Raw genomic sequence first — 22,272 nt, 5'->3', positions numbered from 1 at the left:
CAAAGCCTTTTTGGTTTCCTTCATAGTACACATGAGACAAAACAGGGTTAAAGATACACTGAGAAGTCTAATGAGAGACAGAGTCCTTCTGGCACTCCTGGTTTTGGTTTAGCAGTTTGGGTTTCCCATTCGGCAGTAGCACACCGTTTGAAAGAGTTGACAGTGGCAGAAGGCACAGAAGTCACAGCAGGGACGAGAGGGCAGTTTGCAGCTTGCCCAGGTAGCCACGCAGTTGGGAGGAGGCGATGGTCTCGATTGGCGAGGTTTTTTTTGCTTGGCCTTTTTCTGGGGAGAAACAAGATGAAGCCATTAATTCTGGCCATGTGTAAGTGTAGCCAATCTAGCGGTATGTTTAGAATGTACATCCACATTATGTAAGGGGAGGAGGAAATGGTGAGGTAGATCACGTCATCCAATATTTTTGTCCTCTTAATCCATTGACATTTTGTATACTTTGCCTCTGGTTAAATTTTATCATGTTTGTTGTCCTGAAAGAAAACTAACAGCAGAATCCTTTTTACACTTCTTTTTGCACACCTTTTTCTCGCCATCTGAGTTTTGGGCTTTTAATATGGCTATTTAAGGTTTTATGTGGATTGATTTCACCGGTTGTGTTCCTTTTATTATTTGCTGCTGGCTTTTAATGGAATTTTTTAAGGGCGTGTACTGCTTACTCCTAAGAAAGTGTGTCTAGCTTTGTAGCCTATTTTACTGTCTAGTTTTTCTGCTGGAGGCAACTTTATTTATTTATTTATTTATTTATTTATTTATTTATTTGAGAAGTGTTTTATCTGCCTTTCCCAGACTGAAGCAAGTATCCAAGGCATTTGCTATTGATTTGAATCTGAGTAGGTGTAGGATGCTCCATAATAAAAGTGCAGTGTATCATAACAATAAGTAAAAAACCCTTCAAAACTGAGCATTAAAACATTAAACATTAAATACTAAAACATTAAAAACAAGCAAGACAAAGCAAAACATTAAAAACAAGCAAGACAAACAAGCAAGACAAAGCTTTATTAGGATTAGTTTAGGATTTAGCTTTATTAGGATTAGTTTATTAGGATTAGTTTATTAGGATTAGTTTCCAAGAGCAAACATTAGGATTAGGATTAGTTTGTTAGCAAGACAAAGCTTTATTAGGATTAGTATTTAATGTTAGGATCCTAACCCTAACATTAAATACTAAAACATTAAAAACAAGCAAGACAAAGCAAAACATTAAAAACAAGCAAGACAAAGCAAAGCAAAACCCAGCACACATCATCGAGCCATGGGGACGACGACAACAACAACAACAAATTAGACCAGAGAAGCAGTCAAGCCACCAAGAGCAAACATCCACCCATCAGGCAGATGAAACAGGTATGTTTTGAGTCCTTGCCAAAAAGCCATGAGGGAGGGAGTAGTTCTTAATTCTCCCAGAACGGAATTCCATAGTTGTGGTGACATTACAGAGAAGGCTCTCCTGAGCCACCATTCCTCTAACTTGGGACAAAGGCAGCACTGGAAGGATAGCCCTTTCAGATGACCTAAGAGGGTGAGCTAGAACGTATGAGAGATAGCCTGGACCTAAACTGTGAGGGTCCTTAAAGGTCTTATAATGTTTCTTATAACTTTTCTGAGCATGTCTGGTCTCATTGGCATTTGCTAGATATTGCATGCTCTAATTATCCTAATGATAGCACTACTCTGATCTGGATCTCTCTTAGGATCAAATATTAGCTCCTTCATTTTATTCTAATTTTGTTTATTTTTTGCCTGCACAATGTCAATGCAAAGGGCTGCCAGCTGGTTGGAAACACATTTTTATACTGCCCTTCCTCCAAGGAATAGGTAGCTCCTTCCCTCTTTCTGTCCTCACAACAACTTTGTGATGTAGGTTAGGCTAAGAGGCAGTGACCCTGAGAGATAAGATTGGGGAGGTGTTCTGTCACCAAACCTGCCTGCGCCCAATCCACTCTCCTCCCCACCCATTTCTTCCCCATTCTACCCACCCCATTCAATCACCTCCCTGACTCACTCCTACTGCACTGCCTTATCTGCTCCAGTGGGTGTCTGGCATCCATCTTCATGTGGATCCGGCCACTCACCACTTACAGCAGTGGCCAGGCCATGCAGACTGGTGCTGTCTTGTTTGCAGCAGCTATAAAGCTGTATATGCCAATGGAATTCATGTTCCACAGGCATAAACAGCCAACAGGATTGGGCCAGCCTGGCAGGCAGAATTCCAGCGCAGTTTTTGAAACTGCTTGAAAAAGCCCTCCTGCCTGTCCTGAGCTTCTTACCACTGTCGGAAGGTCCCATTACAGTTTCTGATCCCAGAAGTAACTGGGACATCATTGCCAGTTACTCTTGGTGGTACTTTTGCAGAGTCTGTTGGAGCAAGTGCTACATCAAAGCAGCAGCATTGAGAAGTGCTGCCCTAAACAATTCAGCTTTTCTTTGTAGGGAAGTTGCTCAAAGCCCCTGATCATTTTACTTGCACCCTTCTCAGCTTCATGATGTTTCTTTTTTAAGATGGAGAGTCTTGGACTACACAAAGTAGGCAGGAGGCAGGAGGTCTGGCTCAGTTGGTAGAGCTGCCGCCTTGTATGCCTGAAGATCTGAGGCTGTCAGTTCGAAACAACAAGAAGTACCCGAGAACTGATGACATGCTGATATACTGATGAGCTGACCCTCCATGGCAGAGAGGAGTGGCCGTCAAGTGGAGCATGGGAGGCGAAGGGCCAGAGAGAGGCCAGACCGGGAAGGAATCCAGCCCAAAGGAGGAGTTCTATGAAAGACTAGAACTATTCAATTGTAAAAATCCCTACAGGGGTTTAGAACAGCCTGCCTATGTAAACCGCCTTGGATTAAAAGTCTGAGGAGAAATCTGACAACCAAAGAAAGGCGGTATATAAATACCTGTATAAACAAATAAATAAAATAGTGTTCCATATGGAGCCACAGCATAGTTTTATATAACAACATGATGACACTGAGACTTTATTTTCAATCCCATGAGATGTAGATCATGATGGGCAATTTTCCACCCATCTCAGAAGCCTGTGAGTGCATGATGAAGACAGAATATCTTAATAAGAGCTTGCAAATTCTGATATGTATGTACAAAGTTGGCTGTTAGCTGATTTCTTGATCCATGTTATGCTTTTTTTTTTTCCAGTTCTCTGCCATGGATCCACTTGATCAGTACCTTTTGGCCTGGCACTTCCTTGAATTTGAAATGGAAAACCAGTGTATGGAGAGAGGGGCTTTTAAAACCCTTTTTTCCTATTTCTCCAAATCTTTTTTTTATTTCTTTCATTAATTTGAAATAATTATCTTCCATTAATGTACTTGTCTTTTTTGTAATTGTAATTCCTAGATATTTTACTCTGTTTGTTATCTGTAATCCAAATGCCTTTAATCGTTCTATATCATTTTTTATGTTTTTAAGTATCATTTTGGTCTTCTGGCAATTTATTTTTAAACCTGCTACTTCTCCATATTGTTTTAAGTCTTCTATCAAAAATTCCATGGAGTTGAGTGGATCTTCCAAAATAAATACCAGATCATCCGCAAACGCTTGTAATTTATATTCTTCACTTTTAATTTTGAGCGGTTTCACCCTATCATCTTCTCTTATTACATTATTCAATATTTCTAATGTCAAGCTAAACAACAATGGTGAAAGTGGACAACCTTGTCTTACTTACTTACCTTGTCTTATAATAAACTGCAACTATCTCTAATGGGAAGAATAGCTTTATTGAAAATGAAAATATTACCAAAATTAATGTTTTTATTTCAGATTATTCCAATTATTTTGAAGAGATCTTTTTTTGAAGAAATGAACAAAATTACTACAAAATTTGTTTGGCAAGGTAAAAAACTGAGAATAAGACTGAAATTATTGCAAGAAGATAAAAAAAAGAGCAGGATTTGGATTACCAGACTGGGAATTATATTATCAAGCAGCAGCCTTAAACTGGATAAAAGATTGGGGACTTGTATTGAACGAAAAAATCTTAACATTAGAAGCACACGATTTACAAATCGGCTGGCATGCATTCCTCTTTTATGATAAAGTTAAACAGCATGGATATTTTAAACAACATATTTTAAGAAGATCTCTAATTTGGATATGGGATCAGATAAAATATAAGATATATTTTAAATTACCTAGATGGATAAAACCGCTCGAAATAGCAACCAATCCAAACTGGATTAAAAAAGATCAAAATAAACCATACAGTGACTTGCTGAATAATAAAGGAGAGATTTTAAGTAAGTCTGAGTTAGAAGAGAAAGGAATAAAGCTGGACTGGTGGAATGAAATGCAAATAAGAACAAGACTACGAGAAGACCAAAAAATAGGTCTATATGAAGAAGATATAAGTTTTGATAAAATATTTTTGATTGATGAGGGGAAGTATATAAGAAAAATGTACAGTTTTCTCCTGGAGATGAGAATGGAAGATGAGATAGTTAAAGATGCAATGGTGTGTTGGGCAAAAAATTTTGGATATAATATATCAATGGATGATTGGAATCAAATTTGGAATACAAATATTAAGATAACTAAAGCGGTGTCTTTTAAAGAGAACTTATATAAAATGTTTTATAGATGGTATTTAACACCAGAGAAGTTAGCAAAAATGTACTCTGGGTTATCAAATAAGTGTTGGAAATGTAATGAGCTAGAAGGAACTTTTTATCATATGTGGTGGACATGCGAAAAAGCAAAGAAATATTGAAAAACGATACATAAAGTGTTGCAAAAGATATTGCATTGTGTATTACCATTCAAACCAGAAGTATTCCTCCTAAATGTGACATCAGAAATTAAAGACCAACCTAAGAAACACCTTATTGTACATATTGTTACAGCGGCAAGAATATTGTTTGCACAAAAATGGAAATCTATAGATGTACCAACTAAAGAAGATTTAATAGATAAAATCTATGAAGTAGCAGAAATGGAAGTTTTAACAGAAAGAATGAAAGAGAGAGATTTAGATAGAGTAAGAAAATATTGGAAGTTTTTTTATGATTGGGTAGATAAATTTAGTTAGATAAAATTGAGTGTTTCAAAAATCAATTTTTTATATTGATAAATATGCGAACCTTTGTATTGATGATTATTGTGTTTTTTTGTGTGTTAATTGAATGATATATGTTGGAATCTGGGGCCAAGCCTTATGTGTAACCTGTGTTGTACCCTACCCAAAGTTAAACCTATTTCCTTTCCTGTATCTGTAATGAATGAATAAAATATATTTTAAAAAAAACAACCCCTTTTTTCCTTGAGACATTTTCCTGATAGAAATTGCTCTCCCCTCATGATTTTTACTAATAATAACTCACCCTCCCCAAGAATCCTTGTGCTTGTAGCTCTGAGAGGGAATGGATAAGGATTTCTAATGGTAAATTTCCATAACTCTTGCCAAACTACAATCCCCAGGACTCTATAGGCGAAACACTCGCATTGGTACAAATCTAACTTAAACTGGCAGTGTAAATATGCCCCGCAAACAGCAAAAAAATAAAAGTGAGAGATCTCACAACCCACTGTTGACTGATTGAGCTGTTTGAATCTTGTTGGCATTTGAAGAACAATCCACTTACCTTCATAGATTTCTTTTTCTCAGCCTCTTTCCTGCTCAGCTTCAGAGATGTTTTGGTTAACTCTTAGAGAAAAACACACAAGGAAAGTTATACCCTTTGGGGTCGTTGTAGGAATTGCTTTTGTTTTTTGAAAAAAGGAAATATTTTGTTACACACATCTGTGTGCAACGTGTAGTTTGCTGCTACTATTAGGGCTTTATTAGATGTTCAGAGAAACACGAAGCTAATGGCACCATGTACAAGTATCTGTTTCCTCCTCTTCCTCATAACTTCTAGGTAAACATAAGAACAGCCATAGGCCCATCTAGTCCAGCTTCCTGTATCTCACAGCGGCCCACCAAATGCCCCAGGGAGCACACCAGATAACAAGAGACCTCATCCTGGTGCCCTCCCTTGCATCTGGCATTCTGACATAGCCCATTTCTAAGATCAGGAGGTTGTGCATACACATCATGGCCTGTAACCCGTAATGGACTTTTCCTCCAGAAATTGTCCAATCCAAACAAAACAAGCAACAGGAATTCATTGCTTTCTGTGTGTCCCCCCTTTTCTTACATCACTTTTATTGTCACCTGTGGGGTGGGGAACTGTTTACGTAGATATTATGAAGAAGACGAGGAAAAGGGATGGAGAGCAGCAACATTTTTATGTCTTTTCTTAGTTAGACAGGCAGACCAATCCTAACTTGTGCTGGAACAGGTAGGTCAAGTGGCCTGTGCTATATCCAGTGCAAAGTAGGTGCTGGCTGGAGCACAAGTCTGAGTATGGGGAAATTTTCCTCTACTGGGAAAACCCCTACTGGGCTACTCAGATCTGTACGAAATTGCTGGCACAAATCCAGGCAGCCCGGTGTAATGCCAGGCTGTATGAAGAGCCAGGCTGGGAGAAAGGTTAGGATTCAGCCTGTGATATTGCAGCCGGTCCCACCCCCTCCCAGGCCCAATCCGCCCAGCATCCCACCCACTTTATAGCACAATGACAACACTTTTACGCCAGTGTCCTACCTGCTGACAACACTCAGCAACAATGACAACACTCTTAGACCAGCACATGGGGCCTGTATCGGCCAAGCAATGAGTCAGGATTACGTTGTTACCCTGTGCTGGTCTTAACTGAACTATATCACTGTTTTCAACCAATTCCTTTCTCTTTAAGCAACCATCCGATTAGAGTTGGCAGGTTGTCCCGAGGAGATGGTGCCTGCATCTTTCAATGTTCTGCTGAACTTCCCACCTTAACCCACCACTAGTTCCATGTGCCATCCTTTCCTGCCAGCTATGAAGAAAAGTTTTCATGGCCACAGGGGTCAGAGAAAGAAGAGGCCGGTGGAGGAACAGAGCAGGAGGTGCAATGATACGATCTCAGAGAAAACACTATCCTTTGGCAAGAACTTAGCAAACCTATAGCCATCTTATGTAGCCTGAATACAAAACCCCAGTTCATTGACATTGACGCATGATGCGGGACATATGCCGGACCTGGTGTTTACTGCTGGGCAGGTTGATGGTGATCTGGAGGTGGAGGATATTAAGATCACTCCTTTGTCATGGACAGATCACTTTCTGGTGGGATTTAGGCTTGTTGCGGCCTCTCACCTCCGCAATGGCAGGGGATCACATTTTATGATCCGCCCTCGGAGGTTGATGGATCCAAATGGATTCCTGAGGGCTATGGGGGATTTTCCTGCTGCCAGAGCTGGAGACCCACCCGGCACTCTGGTCGATCTCTAGAATACGGAGATGGCCAGGGCCCTGGATGAGATCGCTCCCGAGCGTCCTCTGCCCAGTCGCAGAGTCAGAGCGGCTCCTTGGTTTTCTGAGGAGCTGCGGATGATGAAGCGGCAGGGCAGACGTCTAGAGCGTCAGTGGCGAAAGACTCGTACCGAATCTGACCGTACACGGGCTAGGGCCCAGTTGAGAGCGTATTCTAAGGCAGTGGCGGCAGCTAAGAGGGCACAGCTCTCTGCCACCATTGCATCTGCAGAGAACCGTCCAGCTGAGCTCTTTCGTGTGGTCCGTAGCCTTTTACATCTGGCCCCCCCTACTGGTGGGGAGGAGCACACGGAAGCTCGCTGTGACGAGTTTGCAAGACACTTTGCAGAGAAGGTCGATCAGATTCTGCATGACTTGGACGCAGCTGTGGGCATGTCTAGTGATGTCCCCGGGGCACCTGTCTATCCTGCTATTTGGGATTCTTTTCAGCTTGTAGAGCCTGAGGATGTGGACAGGATTCTCTGGAGTGTGAGACCTGCTGCTTGCCCGCTCGACCCGTGCCCAGCATGGTTAATTAGGGCTGCCCGGGAAGGGCTGGCCGAGTGGACGGGGAGGGTGGTGAACATCTCTGAGGGAGGGGGTGCTCCCGCCTGCCTTGAAGCAGGCAATGGTTCGCCCCCTCCTGAAGAAGCCCTCCCTGGATCCCACTAATTTAAATAACTTTCGGCCGGTCTCGAATATCCCATTCCTGGGCAAGGTGATTGAGCGGGTGGTGGCGTCCCAGCTTCAGAGGGTACTGGAGGAAACGGATTATCTGGACCCATTCTAATCTGGCTTCAGGCTGGGGTTCGGGACGGAGACTGCCTTGGTGGATGACCTTCGCCAGGGGATGGACAGGGGGAGTGCAACCCTGTTAGTCCTGCTGGACCTCTTGGCGGCATTCGACACCATCGACCATGGTGTCCTTCTGGGCCGGCTGGCCGGGTTGGGGCTTGGAGGCACTGTTTTGAAGTGGTTCCGCTCCTTCCTGGCTGACAGATCCCAGAAGGTGGTGCTGGGAGATGCCTGTTCGGTACCCCGACCTCTGAGGTTTGGGGTGCCGCAGGGTTCCATCTTATCCCCCATGCTTTTTAACATCTACATGAAGCCTCTGGGAGAGGTCATCCGGGAGTTTGGAGTGGGTTGCCATCAGTACGCTGATGACACCCAGCTTTATCTCTCCTTTCCCCCTGATTCTGAGGAGGCGGTTGGGGTCCTGGATCGCTGTCTGGAGGCAGTTAGGGACTGGATGTGGGCAAACAAGCTGAAATTAAATCCGGATAAGACAGAGGTGCTCTTGGTTCAGAAATCCACAGCTCGGGTGCTGGACTATTGTCCTGCTCTCAATGGGGTTGCACTCCCTCTGAAGGAGCAGGTCCGCAGCTTGGGGGTTCTCCTGGATCCACAGCTGCTCCTGGAGTCCCAGGTGGCGGTGGTGGCCAGGGGAGCCTTTGCTCAGCTTCGGCTGATTCGCCAGCTGCGACCGTACCTGAGCTGCATGGACCTGGCCACAGTAACCCATGCCTTAGTGACATCTAGATTAGATTATTGCAATGCGCTCTATGTGGGGCTGCCTTTGAAGATGGTCCGGAAATTACAATTAGTACAGAACGCGGCTGCTCGTGTGGTTGTCGGGGCACGTCGGTTTGACTCTGTCGGGCCGTTGCTCCGGCGGCTACACTGGTTGCTGGTTCTGTTCTGGGCCCAATTCAAGTTGCTAGTTTTTACTTTTAAAGCCCTTTACGGCTCGGGTCCGGGGTATTTGAGGGACCGCCTCCTTCCCTACAATCCGGCCCGTGCTCTTAGATCTTCTGGGGGGGCCCTTTTGACTGTGCCGCCACTAAGAGATGTGAGAGGGGTGGCGGCCAGGAAGAGGGCCTTCTCAGTGGTGGCCCCCGAACTGTGGAATACCCTCCCCTTAGAACTGAGAACTGCTCCCTCGTTGCTAATGTTTTGGCGTGGACTGAAGACCTTTTTATTTCAAAAAGCTTTTAATTGTTGACAGGCTGGCGTTCTTGCTTTTTATATGAAAATCCACGGGGTTTGTTTTGTTTTTAGCTTTTTAATCATTGTAAATTGTTTTTAACTGTTTTTCATGTTGTATTTTTAAATTGTTAGTTAGCCGCCTTGTGTGCCCGTTGGGCAAAAAGGCAGGGTACAAATTAATAAAATAAATAATAATAAATTTGTTCAGATGAAGAAGCTAATGTCTGAAAGTTAGCAAACTGTGCACTACACTAATTACCCCTATAAAAAAACTGTATTTGGCTGTTCATTGTGAAGCAAATGGTACTAGGGTATTTGTGTACTGGGCAATTGTGACCTGGTCAGATGCATCCCAGTCATTGACATCCCTGAACTTTCACATCCATTTTTTAAAATTGCATCCTGGTTATTTGTGCCCCACTATAACTGGGCAACAAAAGAACTATAACTGGGAAACAAACCCCATGGTATATATACTAAGCCTCTTATCCCAGCTTTAATCCTAACCCTTTCTAGTTGGCAACCTTCAGTCTCGAAAGACTATGGTATCGCGCTCTGAAAGGTGGTTCTGGAACAGCGTCTAGTGTGGCTGAAAAGGCCGATTCGGGAGTGACAATCCCTTCCACACCGGGAGCAAGTGCATTCTGTCCCTGGTCTGTCTCCCTGGCTATGGGCCTTCCTTCTTTGCCTCTTAGCCTCAGACTGTTGGCCAAGTGTCTCTTCAAACTGGGAAGACACCTAACCTAAACCGAACCTAAACCCTAACCCTAAACCTAACCCTAAACCTTTGCATTTAAAAAATAAAAAATACATGTAATATAAATATACATATATTGGGACACAAATGTCCAGGACAAAAAAAAAAAAACACCCGGGTGCAAAAGTCCAGGAATGTCTATGCCCAGGATGCATTTGTCTGGAATACAGTGGCCCAGGATGCAATGGTCTGGTCACTGAAGCAAATTGAAATATGATCAGGTCAGGCACTTATGGCTTTACGCACTCTGGTGTTATATCAATGTTATACCAGAGTGCATAAAGCCGTAAGTGCCTAAGCTGGTCATATTTCAGTCATTCCAGGGAGACGCAATTCAGTGCCAAACTAGATGGAATGGTAACAAAGCAGTGTGTTAACATTTCCAAATCTCTCCAATGAAGGCTGAGTAATTTAAGTGCATGGCAGGCAAATAGGAGGGTGCTGAACCTTTTCCCTACCTGCTCTTGAAAACTTTGAAACCTCTTCTGCTCAACCATTTTTCTTCCAGGCAGGTTGCAAGCATAGAAGCAAGCCCAAGCAGGAGAGAAATAGATGGGGATAACATTTTTTTTTTTTTTTAGGAAGGGGGAAGAGAAACATGGGTAGGGGAAGGATTCCACACCATCCTCCTGACAACCCTGGCTGTGCTTGGCCCTGCTGCCCCTCCTGTACCTTGTTGGAATTTAACACAGCCTGCAGTGGTCCAGGGTTGTGCTGCCATTGCATCTGGTTTGGTTCTCAGCGGTCTCCTGAGATCACATAATATGTCATCTCGCACAGCAGTAACGTAAAATATCCCCTTTGAATTTAAAGTTAGACACCACAGAGCTGTGTGCTGCTTATTCATCATTTTCCTTGACCGCAGAGAAAAGCCTATAAACCGGAATTTCACACTTTCCATCAGCACGTTTGTTCTTTCCTGGCACTCTTCCATCTTCACAGATACGTCTACGGCTTCTTCATCTCTTAAGCCCTCAGATATGTCTCGATTTGCTTCATATGCTCTTTATAACTAAAAATCACCCACGAGAAGAATAACTTTCCTCAAGCAAGCCTGACAACCTTTAATCAGTGCTAAAAGAAAGCGTGAAGTATTTTTCCAATTACAACCTCCAGTAATTTTCCATTTGTCTTCTAGATGTCTTTCCCTCAACTAAGCAACATGCTTCCTTGCCCTAGCAAGTTATGTATTTATTTACACATGCATACCGGACCATCAATACACACACAATTTACAGCATAAGCAGGGAACCTCACCCCTGCCCCACAAAGAGCTTTAAAATCCAAAGTGTGTGTGGAAGCTTGATTTATTTAGTCATTTGTTCTGCTTTTTCCTGTGCTAGAAAACCTTCTACTGCAAGACTGATGTCCTGAAAAATGACAAGAAATGTATATTTTGGGGGCTTCTGCAGCTGTCTGCACCTTCTAAATGTTTCAAAGTGGACTTAACTGCCAGACAATAGAGATGGGAGTATGATAATGAATATTACATGTCAAGCAAGGGATAGGTTAGCACCAGTTGACATTGTCCATTAGTCTGTGTCTGATGACTCGATGGAAGCAAGAACACAACCATTGTTCTGTTCCAGATAAGATGGGAACCTGACTCAAGCAAGCAAGGCAATTATTGATAGATATCTAACAACTCCCTGGATCAGGAACAATCCACAGGAGCTTGCTCCAAAATCATTCAACTTGTCACATCCTGTGATGTACTGTATTGCCAAGCATTTTGAAGGTCTGAAGATCAAACTTACTTGTTCAAAGATAGCTTGGCAGAACTGCATTCTATAATCGTATCAGCACCAAGTCCTGGGTGGCCCAAGTCAATCTGCTGCTTGATACAGCAGCAGATGCACATCCCACTCCCTGCAATTCTGCCAGCCCCCACCCACCAACTAGCTAACTAACTAGTTCACCATCCCATACTCCTGCAAGAGCACCTCATCTTGCTATCACCCATCAGACTACCACCGATTCTAAATTTGATGAGCTGGGAATGGAACCTCTCCATACCTGGCTAGCATCCTCCCTTCCAGTATTGTATTGGCAACCTTCAGTCTCGAAAGACTATGGTATCGCGCTCTGAAAGGTGGTTCTGGCACAGTGTCTAGTGTGGCTGAAAAGGCCAATCCGGGAGTGACAATCCCTTCCACACCGGGAGCAAGTGCAGTCTGTCCCTGGTCTGTCTCCCTGGCTATGGGCCTTCCTTCTTTGCCTCTTAGCCTCAGACTGTTGGCAAAGTGTCTCTTCAAACTGGGAAAGGCCATGCTGCACAGCCTGCCTCCAAGCGGGCCGCTCAGAGGCCAGGGTTTCCCACTTGTTGAGGTCCATCCCTAAGGCCTTCAGATCCCTCTTGCAGATGTCCTTGTATCGCAGCTGTGGTCTACCTGTAGGGCGCTTTCCTTGCACGAGTTCTCCATAGAGGAGATCCTTTGGGATCCGGCCATCATCCATTCTCACGACATGACCAAGCCAACGCAGGCGTCTCTGTTTCAGCAGTGAATACATGCTAGGGATTCCAGCACGTTCCAGGACTGTGTTGTTTGGAACTTTGTCCTGCCAGGTGATGCCGAGGATGCGTCGGAGGCAGCGCATGTGGAATGCGTTCAGTTTCCTCTCCTGTTGTGAGCGAAGAGTCCATGACTCGCTGCAGTACAGAAGTGTACTCAGGACGCAAGCTCTGTAGACCTGGATCTTGGTATGTTCCGTCAGCTTCTTGTTGGACCAGACTCTCTTTGTGAGTCTGGAAAACGTGGTAGCTGCTTTACCGATGCGCTTGTTTAGCTCGGTATCGAGAGAATGAGTGTCGGAGATCGTTGAGCCAAGGTACACAAAGTCATGGACAACCTCCAGTTCATGCTCAGAGATTGTAATGCAGGGAGGTGAGTCCACATCCTGAACCATGACCTGTGTTTTCTTCAGGCTGATTGTCAGTCCAAAATCTTGGCAGGCCTTGCTAAAACGATCCATGAGCTGCTGGAGATCTTTGGCAGAGTGGGTAGTGACAGCTGCATCGTCGGCAAAGAGGAAGTCACGCAGACATTTCAGCTGGACTTTGGATTTTGCTCTCAGTCTGGAGAGGTTGAAGAGCTTTCTGTCTGATCTGGTCCGGAGATAGATGCCTTCTGTTGCAGTTCCAAAGGCCTGCTTCAGCAGGACAGCGAAGAAAATCCCAAACAAGGTTGGTGCAAGAACACAGCCCTGCTTCACTCCGCTTCGGATGTCAAAAGGTCTTCCTTCCTTTTTCGTGTGATACAGTCGCTTTGTTTGCAGTTTCACTCTGCTGCACACCAGGGAGTGGTCAGTGTCGCAGGCAGCACCATGATAACTGCGTGTGATCTTGATGCTGGGAAGGCTGGAGCGTCTGGTGAGGATCAGGTCGAGCTGGTGCCAGTGCTTTGATCTTGGATGTCTCCAAGAGACTCTATGTTGGGGCTTTGTGTTGAAGAACGTGTTGCTGACACAGAGACCGTGATGACAGCAAAACTCTAGCAGGCGTTGGCCATTTTCGTTCATCCTCCCAGTGCCAAACTGACCTAAGCAAGTGGGCCATGAACTGTTATCAGCACCAACTCTAGCATTGAAATCGCCGAGGATGAACAATGGCTCTTTTACAGGGATTTTCTTGACAGTGGTGGCCAGGTCATCATAGAATTTGTCTTTGGCTTCTGCTGGAGACGACAGAGTCGGTGCATAAGCACTGATGAGAGTGATAGGTCCTGCTGATGACTGGAGCTGCAGGGACAAAATTCTTTCACTTCCCACAGTAGGTGGGATGATGGATTTCAGCAGGGTATTTCTGACCGCAAAGCCAACGCCATGTTCCCTGGTTTCGTTTGGTGGTTTTCCCTGCCAGAAAAATGAGAAATTTCTCTCCTTGACAGATCCGGAATCTGGCAGCCTAGTCTCTTGAAGGGCGACGATGTCCATCTACAGTCTGCTCAGCTCCATGTCAATGACAGCTGTTTTGCGTGCGTCATCTATTTCTTGCAGGTCATCAGAGAAGCCAGGTGTCATCGTCCTAACGTTCCAGGTGCCCAGCTTTAGGGCAGTACTTTTCTGTTTTCTGTTGCATGGTGCAGAGTTGTCGATCCGCTTGTCGGTTTTCACCCTAAACCCCACGCACCCCATGAGGTTAACGGACCGTGGCGAGGCAACACCTTACTGGCTGGGGACTGCCCAGCTTAAGGCGGGCGGTAGCTGCCCAATGAGATGCAATGATCTCTCCCACCGTCGGAAGCAGCCCCTGGCGTCATGCTCTACGCCAATCGAGCAAAGACTTATAACCGGTAAACTGCTGCTTCCCGTGTTGTGCCGACGCCGTATGGCGAAGTTGGAGTGTCCTCTCCAGTGCGCGAAGCCTGGGTAAAGAAGGTATGGAGGATAGGCTGTTACCCATGCAGCAAATCCCCCCTCTCCACGTCGCTGGAATGGTCCAATGGAAAGGCAGAAGCCAATACGGTTGGTTCCAGCGGCGTCGCAGGAGTTGCCAGAACGTGACTGTGTTCAGCCATGAACTGCCTAAGGGACTCCGGCTCCTGATTTTGCCTCGAGGTTGACTCCTGAAGCCTTTTCCAGAACTGGATGTAGCCACAAGGCAGTGGAGGTTTGAGGTCAGAGTTTCCTTCTCTTAGATGAGCTGCCTTCCTAGGCTGACGAGTCCCATCTACCCGGTGGCTGTTTAGTCGCCTCTTACGACAAGTACAGCCAAACTGAGGGCCTATTCTTAGCCCCAGCCCCCAGGGGATACCCCTTCCAGTACCTGGCCAGATTAAACATTTGAGAAAGGGGTGGGGGCATTTTCCCCATGTGCTCTTTGGAAGGAACCATGACCTGTGTTTTCTTTAGGCTGATCGTCAGTCCAAAATCTTGGCAGGCCTTGCTAAAACGGTCCATGAGCTGCTGGAGATCTTTGGCAGAGTGGGTAGTGACAGCTGCATTGTCGGCAAAGAGGAAGTCACGAAGACATTTCAGCTGGGCTTTGGACTTTGCTCTCAGTCTGGAGAGGTTGAAGAGCTTTCTGTCTGATCTGGTCCGGAGATAGATGCCTTCTGTTGCAGTTCCAAAGGCCTGCTTCAGCAGGACAACGAAGAAAATCCCAAACAAGGTTGGTGCAAGAACACAGCCCTGCTTCACTCCGCTTCGGATGTCAAAGGGGTCTGATGTGGAGCCATCGAAGACAACAGTGCCCTTCATGTCCTTGTGGAAAGATCTGATGATGCTGAGGAGCCTGGGTGGACATCCAATCTTGGGGAGAATCTTGAAGAGGCCGTCTCTGCTGACCAGGTCGAAAGCCTTTGTGAGATCTATGAAGGCTATAAAGAGTGGCTGTCGTTGTTCCCTGCATTTCTCCTGCAGTTGTCTAAGGGAGAATACCATATCAGTGGTGGACCTGTTGGCTCGGAATCCACACTGCGATTCTGGATAGACGCTCTCTGCAAGTACCTGGAGCCTCTTTAGTACAACTCGGGCAAACAGCTTTCCTACAACGCTAAGGAGAGAGATGCCGCGGTAGTTGTTGCAGTCACCCCTGTCACCTTTGTTCTTGTACAGCGTGATGATGTTTGCATCCCTCATGTCTTGAGGTACTCCACCTTCTCTCCAGCAGAGACAGAGGATTTCATGCAGCTCAGTAGCGATGATCTCTTTGCAGCACTTTAGGACTTCAGCAGGGATGCTGTCTTTTCCAGGTGCCTTGCCGAAGGCAACGGAGTCCAGGGCCACGTGAAGTTCTTCTAGGGTTGGTTCACTGTCAAGCTCCTCCAGCACAGGCAGGCACTCAATGTTGTTCAGCGCTTCTTCGGTGACTACATTTTCTCTGGAATATAGCTCAGAGTAGTGCTGTACCCAGCATTCCATCTGCTGCACCCGATCCTGGATGACCTCGCCTGTGGCAGACTTCAGAGGGGCAATTTTCTTCTGTGTTGGACCTAGGGCCTGCTTGATACCGTCATACATCCCCTTGATGTTGCCTGTGTCAGCTGCTACCTGTATCTGGGAGCAGAGCTGGAGCCAGTAGTTGTTAGCACATCTCCTGGCAGTCTGCTGGACTTTGCTGCGAGCAGCTCGGAGGACCTGCAGGTTGCGCTCACTGGGACAGGCCTTGTGTGCTGCTTGAGCTCTCCTCTTTTCCTCAATGACTGGTGTCAACTCCTCAGAGTGGGCTTCAAACCAGTCTGCCGTCTTGTTGGTCTTCTTGCCAAATATGGACAAGGCGGTGTTGTAAATGGCAATCTTAAAATGTTCCCATCTGTTGGATGTGTCTGCATCGACCGGGCCTGGAAGAGATTCCTCAAGTGCTCCACTTTTCTCTGATCCCGGGTCTTGCTGGTATCAATGCAAGGTCTTCCTTCCTTTTTCGTGTGATACAGTCGCTTTGTTTGCAGTTTCACTCTGCTGCACCTCCCTGCATTACAATCTCTGCACATGATTATAATGCACATGATGATAATGCACCTCCCTGCATTACAATCTCTGCACATGAACTGGAGGTTGTCCATGACTTTGTGTACCTTGGATCAACAATCTCCGACACTCTTTCTCTCGATACTGAGCTAAACAAACACATTGGTAAAGCAGCTACCACGTTTTCCAGACTCACAAAGAGAGTCTGGTCCAACAAGAAGCTGACAGAACATACCAAGATCCAGGTCTACAGAGCTTGCGTCCTGAGTACACTTCTGTACTGCAGTGAGTCATGGACTCTCCGCTCACAACAGGAGAAGAAACTGAACGCTTTCCACATGCGCTGCCTCCGACGCATTCTCGGCATCACCTGGCAGGACAAAGTTCCTAACAACACAGTCCTGGAACATGCTGGAATCCCTAGCATGTATGCACTGCTGAAACAGAGACGCCTGCGTTGGCTCGGTCATGTCGTGAGAATAGATGATGGCCGGATCCCAAAGGATCTCTTCTATGGAGAACTCGTGCAAGGAAAGCGCCCTACAGGTAGACCACAGCTGCGATACAAGGACATCTGCAAGAGGGATCTGAAGGCCTTAAGGATGGATCTCAACAAGTGGGAAACCCTGGCCTCTGAGCGGTCTGCTTGGAGGCAGGCTGTGCAGCATGGCCTTTCCCAGTTTGAAGAGACACTTTGCCAGCAGTCTGAGGCAAAGAGGCAAAGAAGGAAGGCTCATAGCCAGGGAGACAGACCAGGGACAGACTGCACTTGCTCCCGGTGTGGAAGGGATTGTCACTCCTGGATTGGCCTTTTCAGCCACACTAGACGCTGTGCCAGAACCACCTTTCAGAGCGCGATACCATAGTCTTTCGAGACTGAAGGTTGCCAATACAATACAATCTTTGGAAGGAGAGCATTTCGGAGAAGGATTGCAGCAGCAGCTAACTTCGCCAGCACCACTGCTGTGATTTTCAGTACTGAAAATGGCTGTAAACCCCCCATGTCCTCTTCCTCTCTCAAGAGGGGCAGCAGCTGGGCAGGTGGTGGGCTAGGGAAAGTGATAGGTGGGCATCCTGTGCCAATAGGCTGCCTCCCCAAGGCTGCCACTCATTGTGGCTATTTCAGCCAGCCTCATTGCTGGACTATTTTTGTTCAGGTCAATTATGAAAACCATATTTTGCTCAGATGCCGGACTCTCTGAAGTCCAAATTCACTTTACTCTCAATTTGATTCCATTAGTAATTTGTGAACAGATGGCTAATGGCAAATGCGTTTCTATTAATCCCAGCATGCCTGTGAAGTGCCTTTGTACAATTAGCCTTGATGTTTCTGTTGACTCATCCCGTAACTCTGTGATGTGGCGAAGCTCATATGGGTTCAGTTAGACTAGCCCAGGAAAGTTAACCCATGCCGTTTTATGCTTCTTTTTATAAAGACAAGAGTGGGACTGACAATGTGGGCTCCAAGCACAAACACGGGTAACAGATTTGTACTGATGCACTCAGGGCCCAATCCTAACTGGGCTTTGTGACATTGTAAAGGCATGTACATGCCTTCATGAGATCACAAACAGTGCAATGGTGCTGGCTGTTTCAGTGACGCTGTTGCACATGCTGGCAGCAGCCCTGGCACATTACTGCCGAGTGACCTACGCTAAGGCAGGTGAGCTATGTAGGAGGCAGGTGATGGGTGGGATGAGGTAGGGAGGGGGAGGAACAGGGGAGTTTCTGGACAGGGAGATGGAACGGGGGAGGGAGGAGATGGATTCCAGTGGTACCGGTGTGCACCAGGATCCCATCCCCATTCCTTCCCCCTCTCCCTTACTGTCCTTGGTTCTGTGCCAGCTAAATGACTGGTGCAGATCCAAGGAAACCCATTTGTGCAGTGGAGGCTTAAGAGAACAAACGTTTCCTTAAGGAGGCCTCCGTGATGGTCTTCTTGCCCACCCCCCCGCAAAATGCAGCACAAACTCCGTTGGAGTGGCTGTATCAGTGATGGGGGAGGGGAGGTTAGTTAGGATTGGATTGCTAGTCTATATTCCGTCATAGAACAGAGGTTTTTAGAAATTTATCACCAATTGGCTGCGTTTAAATTTCTTTCTACCTCAGCTTGCTCTAAAATTTAAATGGTCTAAATTTAAATTTAAAAGTCCAAAAGGCTAGCATTCTTTTCACTCACAGACAGACAGAGCCAGGCCATCCATGGAGCCAACCCAATACTGTAGCCAACTACTCTTCGTTCCCTCATGCTTTTCTTCTGTTCCACCTCCTCCTTCCCTTTCCAAATCAAGGATTGGGAAGATCAGGGGTTGGCATGTCATCAGGTAAGAAGGTGAAGCATTTGGAAAGCTGCCTCGGGCTCTAGGACTGTGATTCTCACATTTTTAGCATCAGGACCCACTTTTTAGAATGAGAATCCGTCAGGACCCACTGGAGTTGATGTCATGACCAGAAGTGACATCATCAAGCAGGAAAATTATTAACAATCCTAGGCTGCAATTCTACCCACACGTACCTAGGAGTAAGCTCCATTGACTATCATTGTTAAACGCATATACACAGTTGCCCATTAAAAGTATAGATCTGTAACATTTCCCAAATGCAGTCACATAAGATGTTAGCATCAAGTCTAAAATATTGAAACTAAGATATTGAAATGAATGGGGACCCACCTGAAATTGGTTCTCGACCCACTTAGCGGGTCCCAATCTACAGTTTGAGAAAAACTGCTGTAGGAGGTATTGGGTTGGCTCTGCAGACAGAGCTGGATTAAAGATTAGATTCAGTTTGCTGCAAAATCCAGATCAACTGGTACCCCTGCTATCCTTTCATTATCTGGGGCAATTCTAAAAAGAGACTGAACTTATCCTGCTCCCCATCCTTTAAAAATCCTCCAAATTCTAATATAGTATAGTATACCATAACCTGGTCTTCATACAGTATAGTGTATTTTTGGTCACAAAACAGGGTATTGGTCAGAGAAAGTGAGCTTTAGTATATAGCAGAGGTGGCCAAACTTGCTCAAGGTAAAAGTCACATGATAAACTTTAGATGCTTGAGAGCGGCAAGAGGGGTGTTGAAGAACCATGATATTTTAGAAACAGAAATTCTTAAATATATTTACTCATTTATGAACATTAAACTTACATTTTAATTCAGTGGACTCTCAGTCTATACCTTATAAAAGGTAATAATATAACTTTATATTGTAATGCAAAAAGGAGCTCAACCAACATATTTCTGCGAGCCTCACATTAAGTGTCAAGAGCTGAATGTAGTTTTTGAGCTGTGGTTTGGCCACCCTTGGTATATAGTTCCTCGGAGTTGCCATTTCTTTTTTTTAAATCTAGGTCTACACAATACAAACATTTATCTTCTTATGTTTCCATTGGGAATGAACAAAGAAAATGTTCAATAGAGCAATTTTAAGTGTACAAATGTTGGTATTAAAGCACTGGTTTGGTTGGAACAAAATAAATGCCATTTGTAAACAATTAGTTTTACCATAAGACAATCAATTTAATGTTAAGAATTCTGCTGAAATTTAAAACCTATTTGAAGAGAGAAACAGAAACGATCACTGTCAGGCCTTTGGCATCCCAGGCCCTGAATTGTTGTAAGCCAGGATGTGGCAGGAGGGGCCTTGATGTCCAGGCCCGTTATGAAATGTAAATTAAAGGAACAGCAGCACAGTATATGTATACTGATGCAATCAGCTGCACCTGTTGCAGGTGGGAGTCACATGACCTGGGAGTATGTTTGCAGAGTCACGTAGGCTATGTGGAGTGGTGCAATGCATCACTGGACAACCAATCAGAATGGGTCACAAGGCTGTCTTGTGACGATGAGGTTGCCCTATTCTGATTGGCTGGCCCCGGTATATAAGGGGGCAACAGTAGGCTCCAAATGTGGGTTGCTGTGGTGGAGTTTCTGCATGTCGTGCTGCTGGTTTGTTCTGTGACTTGGACTGTGCTTATCGTGACTGTGCCTCTCTGTATCCCTGACTCCTGGACCGTTTGACTGACTACTCTTCTGCCTGCTTGTCATGAATATGTACAGTTCAGGCCTAGTAGCATTGCAAGGCCTGAACCAAGCTAAAACAGTAACACAGAAGTGGCTTGCATTTCCTAGCTGCTAGGATTTACAACTCAATGGAAGGTGATTATGTAGCACCTAGGCAGCCAGAAAGACGCCCATCAAGGATGGAATGCAGCTGCAGATCTCCAGGGGGGAGGGAAGAGCTGATAGGGCGAGCTTCCAGCCCCACTTCCAGAGGAAAGTTTCTTTGTTCCTTGTCTCTGGGTGAGAGAGGTGGTGGGTGCACATCCTGCCCCACCAGGACCATGTGGCCTCTTAGGAGTGAGACCTAAGTGTACGACACTGCTGCTTTACCAATACATGCTTCTGCAACAAACAAGAAGATGTATTTCTTTCTGTGTCTGCTCCTTTGGCTCTGTCTGGAATCGCCTGCTTCTTGTGCTGTCTCCCTACGCTCCCGTGCCACTCTGCTATCGGCAAAGCAAAGGCTATCCTCCCCTGCTGCCCTGACAATCACATTATTGAAGTCTCTTCGCTGTGTCACTTATAGTGGATATACCATCAGTTCTTGCTACGTCTGCACTTTGCACTTACCCGCAGGAACAAAATGGGAATTTATCTCATACCATCCACTGTCTGTTCTTGGCTATCCACGGCCATTCTCATTACTCCACTGCCACTCTGAAGCTATCTGTGACCATTTTGGAACTATTCTCTGAATCTGTTGTGGCCTTGAAGCAATCTGCAGCCATTTTAAAACATCCACAGCCATTCTGAAGCTATTTACAGCCATTTTGAAGCATCTGCAGCCATCCAGAAGCTATATGCACCATTCTGAGGCTATCTGCTGCCAGCATTCCTGATCAGGTTAGCTACCTCTCCCCCAATGCCATTGATCCCATTGGATCATAGCAAATCATTATTTGTTATGTGCTGATTCAATATCTGCTGGGATTCCAGGAACTGAACCCCAGTGGACAACGAGAATTGACTGTAAGTGGAGGATGCGAGGTGGCTATCCCAAATTGTAGCACACTGTCTCCTTCTCTGGATTGCCCAATAATGAGTAGTAAAATTGCATGTAGTAAAATGCATGTGGCATCTTTATGCTCATCATTTTCCTGCCGCTGCATTTCATGAGTTATACTTCTGGTGATGGGCCACCCCAGAAACATGATGATAACTATGCCACAAGTTTTACTTCCCTGACTACACTGGAAGGGGAGAGAGAAGGAGCTGGGGAAAAGGCTTCTGAAACATCTCCATGCAACTTTCCAGTTTGGTCCTTAATATATCAAACAACAGATTTTTACTCACCTACTATAGAGATGGGTGGGAGAGCAGGCAACTTCATTTTGTTGTGGTTTACTGCAGTGCTGTCCATGTTCTGCTTTTCCTCAAAGATCACATGAGAATAGCTGGCTGTAATCAATGTGCAGCAGAAAAGAACGCCAAGGAGAAGTTGTCTATGGTCCATTCTAGGGTGGGAGGAAGAGGGAAGAAAATACATCTTAATAAGTACTTGTATCAGTCAAGACTCCTGAAGAAAAGAAAGCAATATATTTAAACTGGCACCATAAATATATTTTGTAGCATGCCTCCCCCTACCCTAACTCAAGCAGAGTGTTTTAAGACTCCAGAGGTACGGAAGAAAACACAGCAGAGAACTGCAAAGATCATGTGAAGTTCTAAGTGCACAACTGACCCTCCCCTCGTCATAAG

At 45.4% G+C, this 22,272-nt stretch overlaps 1 protein-coding gene across 1 annotated transcript; it reads right to left on the bottom strand.

The window, feature by feature from the left end:
* Positions 1–108: 108 nt before the first annotated feature.
* Positions 109–22,027, bottom strand: ASIP (agouti signaling protein). The gene is made up of 3 exons (XM_066625800.1): positions 21,868–22,027; positions 5,611–5,672; positions 109–285 (listed from the first exon to the last, which is right to left on the bottom strand). Exons 1-3 carry the CDS (start codon positions 22,025–22,027, stop codon positions 109–111), a joined length of 399 nt encoding a protein of 132 aa, XP_066481897.1.
* Positions 22,028–22,272: the final 245 nt, after the last annotated feature.

This window comes from Tiliqua scincoides, chromosome 4 (assembly GCF_035046505.1).
Source record: "Tiliqua scincoides isolate rTilSci1 chromosome 4, rTilSci1.hap2, whole genome shotgun sequence".
Lineage (NCBI taxonomy): Eukaryota > Metazoa > Chordata > Lepidosauria > Squamata > Scincidae > Tiliqua > Tiliqua scincoides.
The sequence above is the reverse complement of the archived record's forward strand: the minus strand, read 5'-3'. Positions and strand labels throughout refer to the sequence as shown.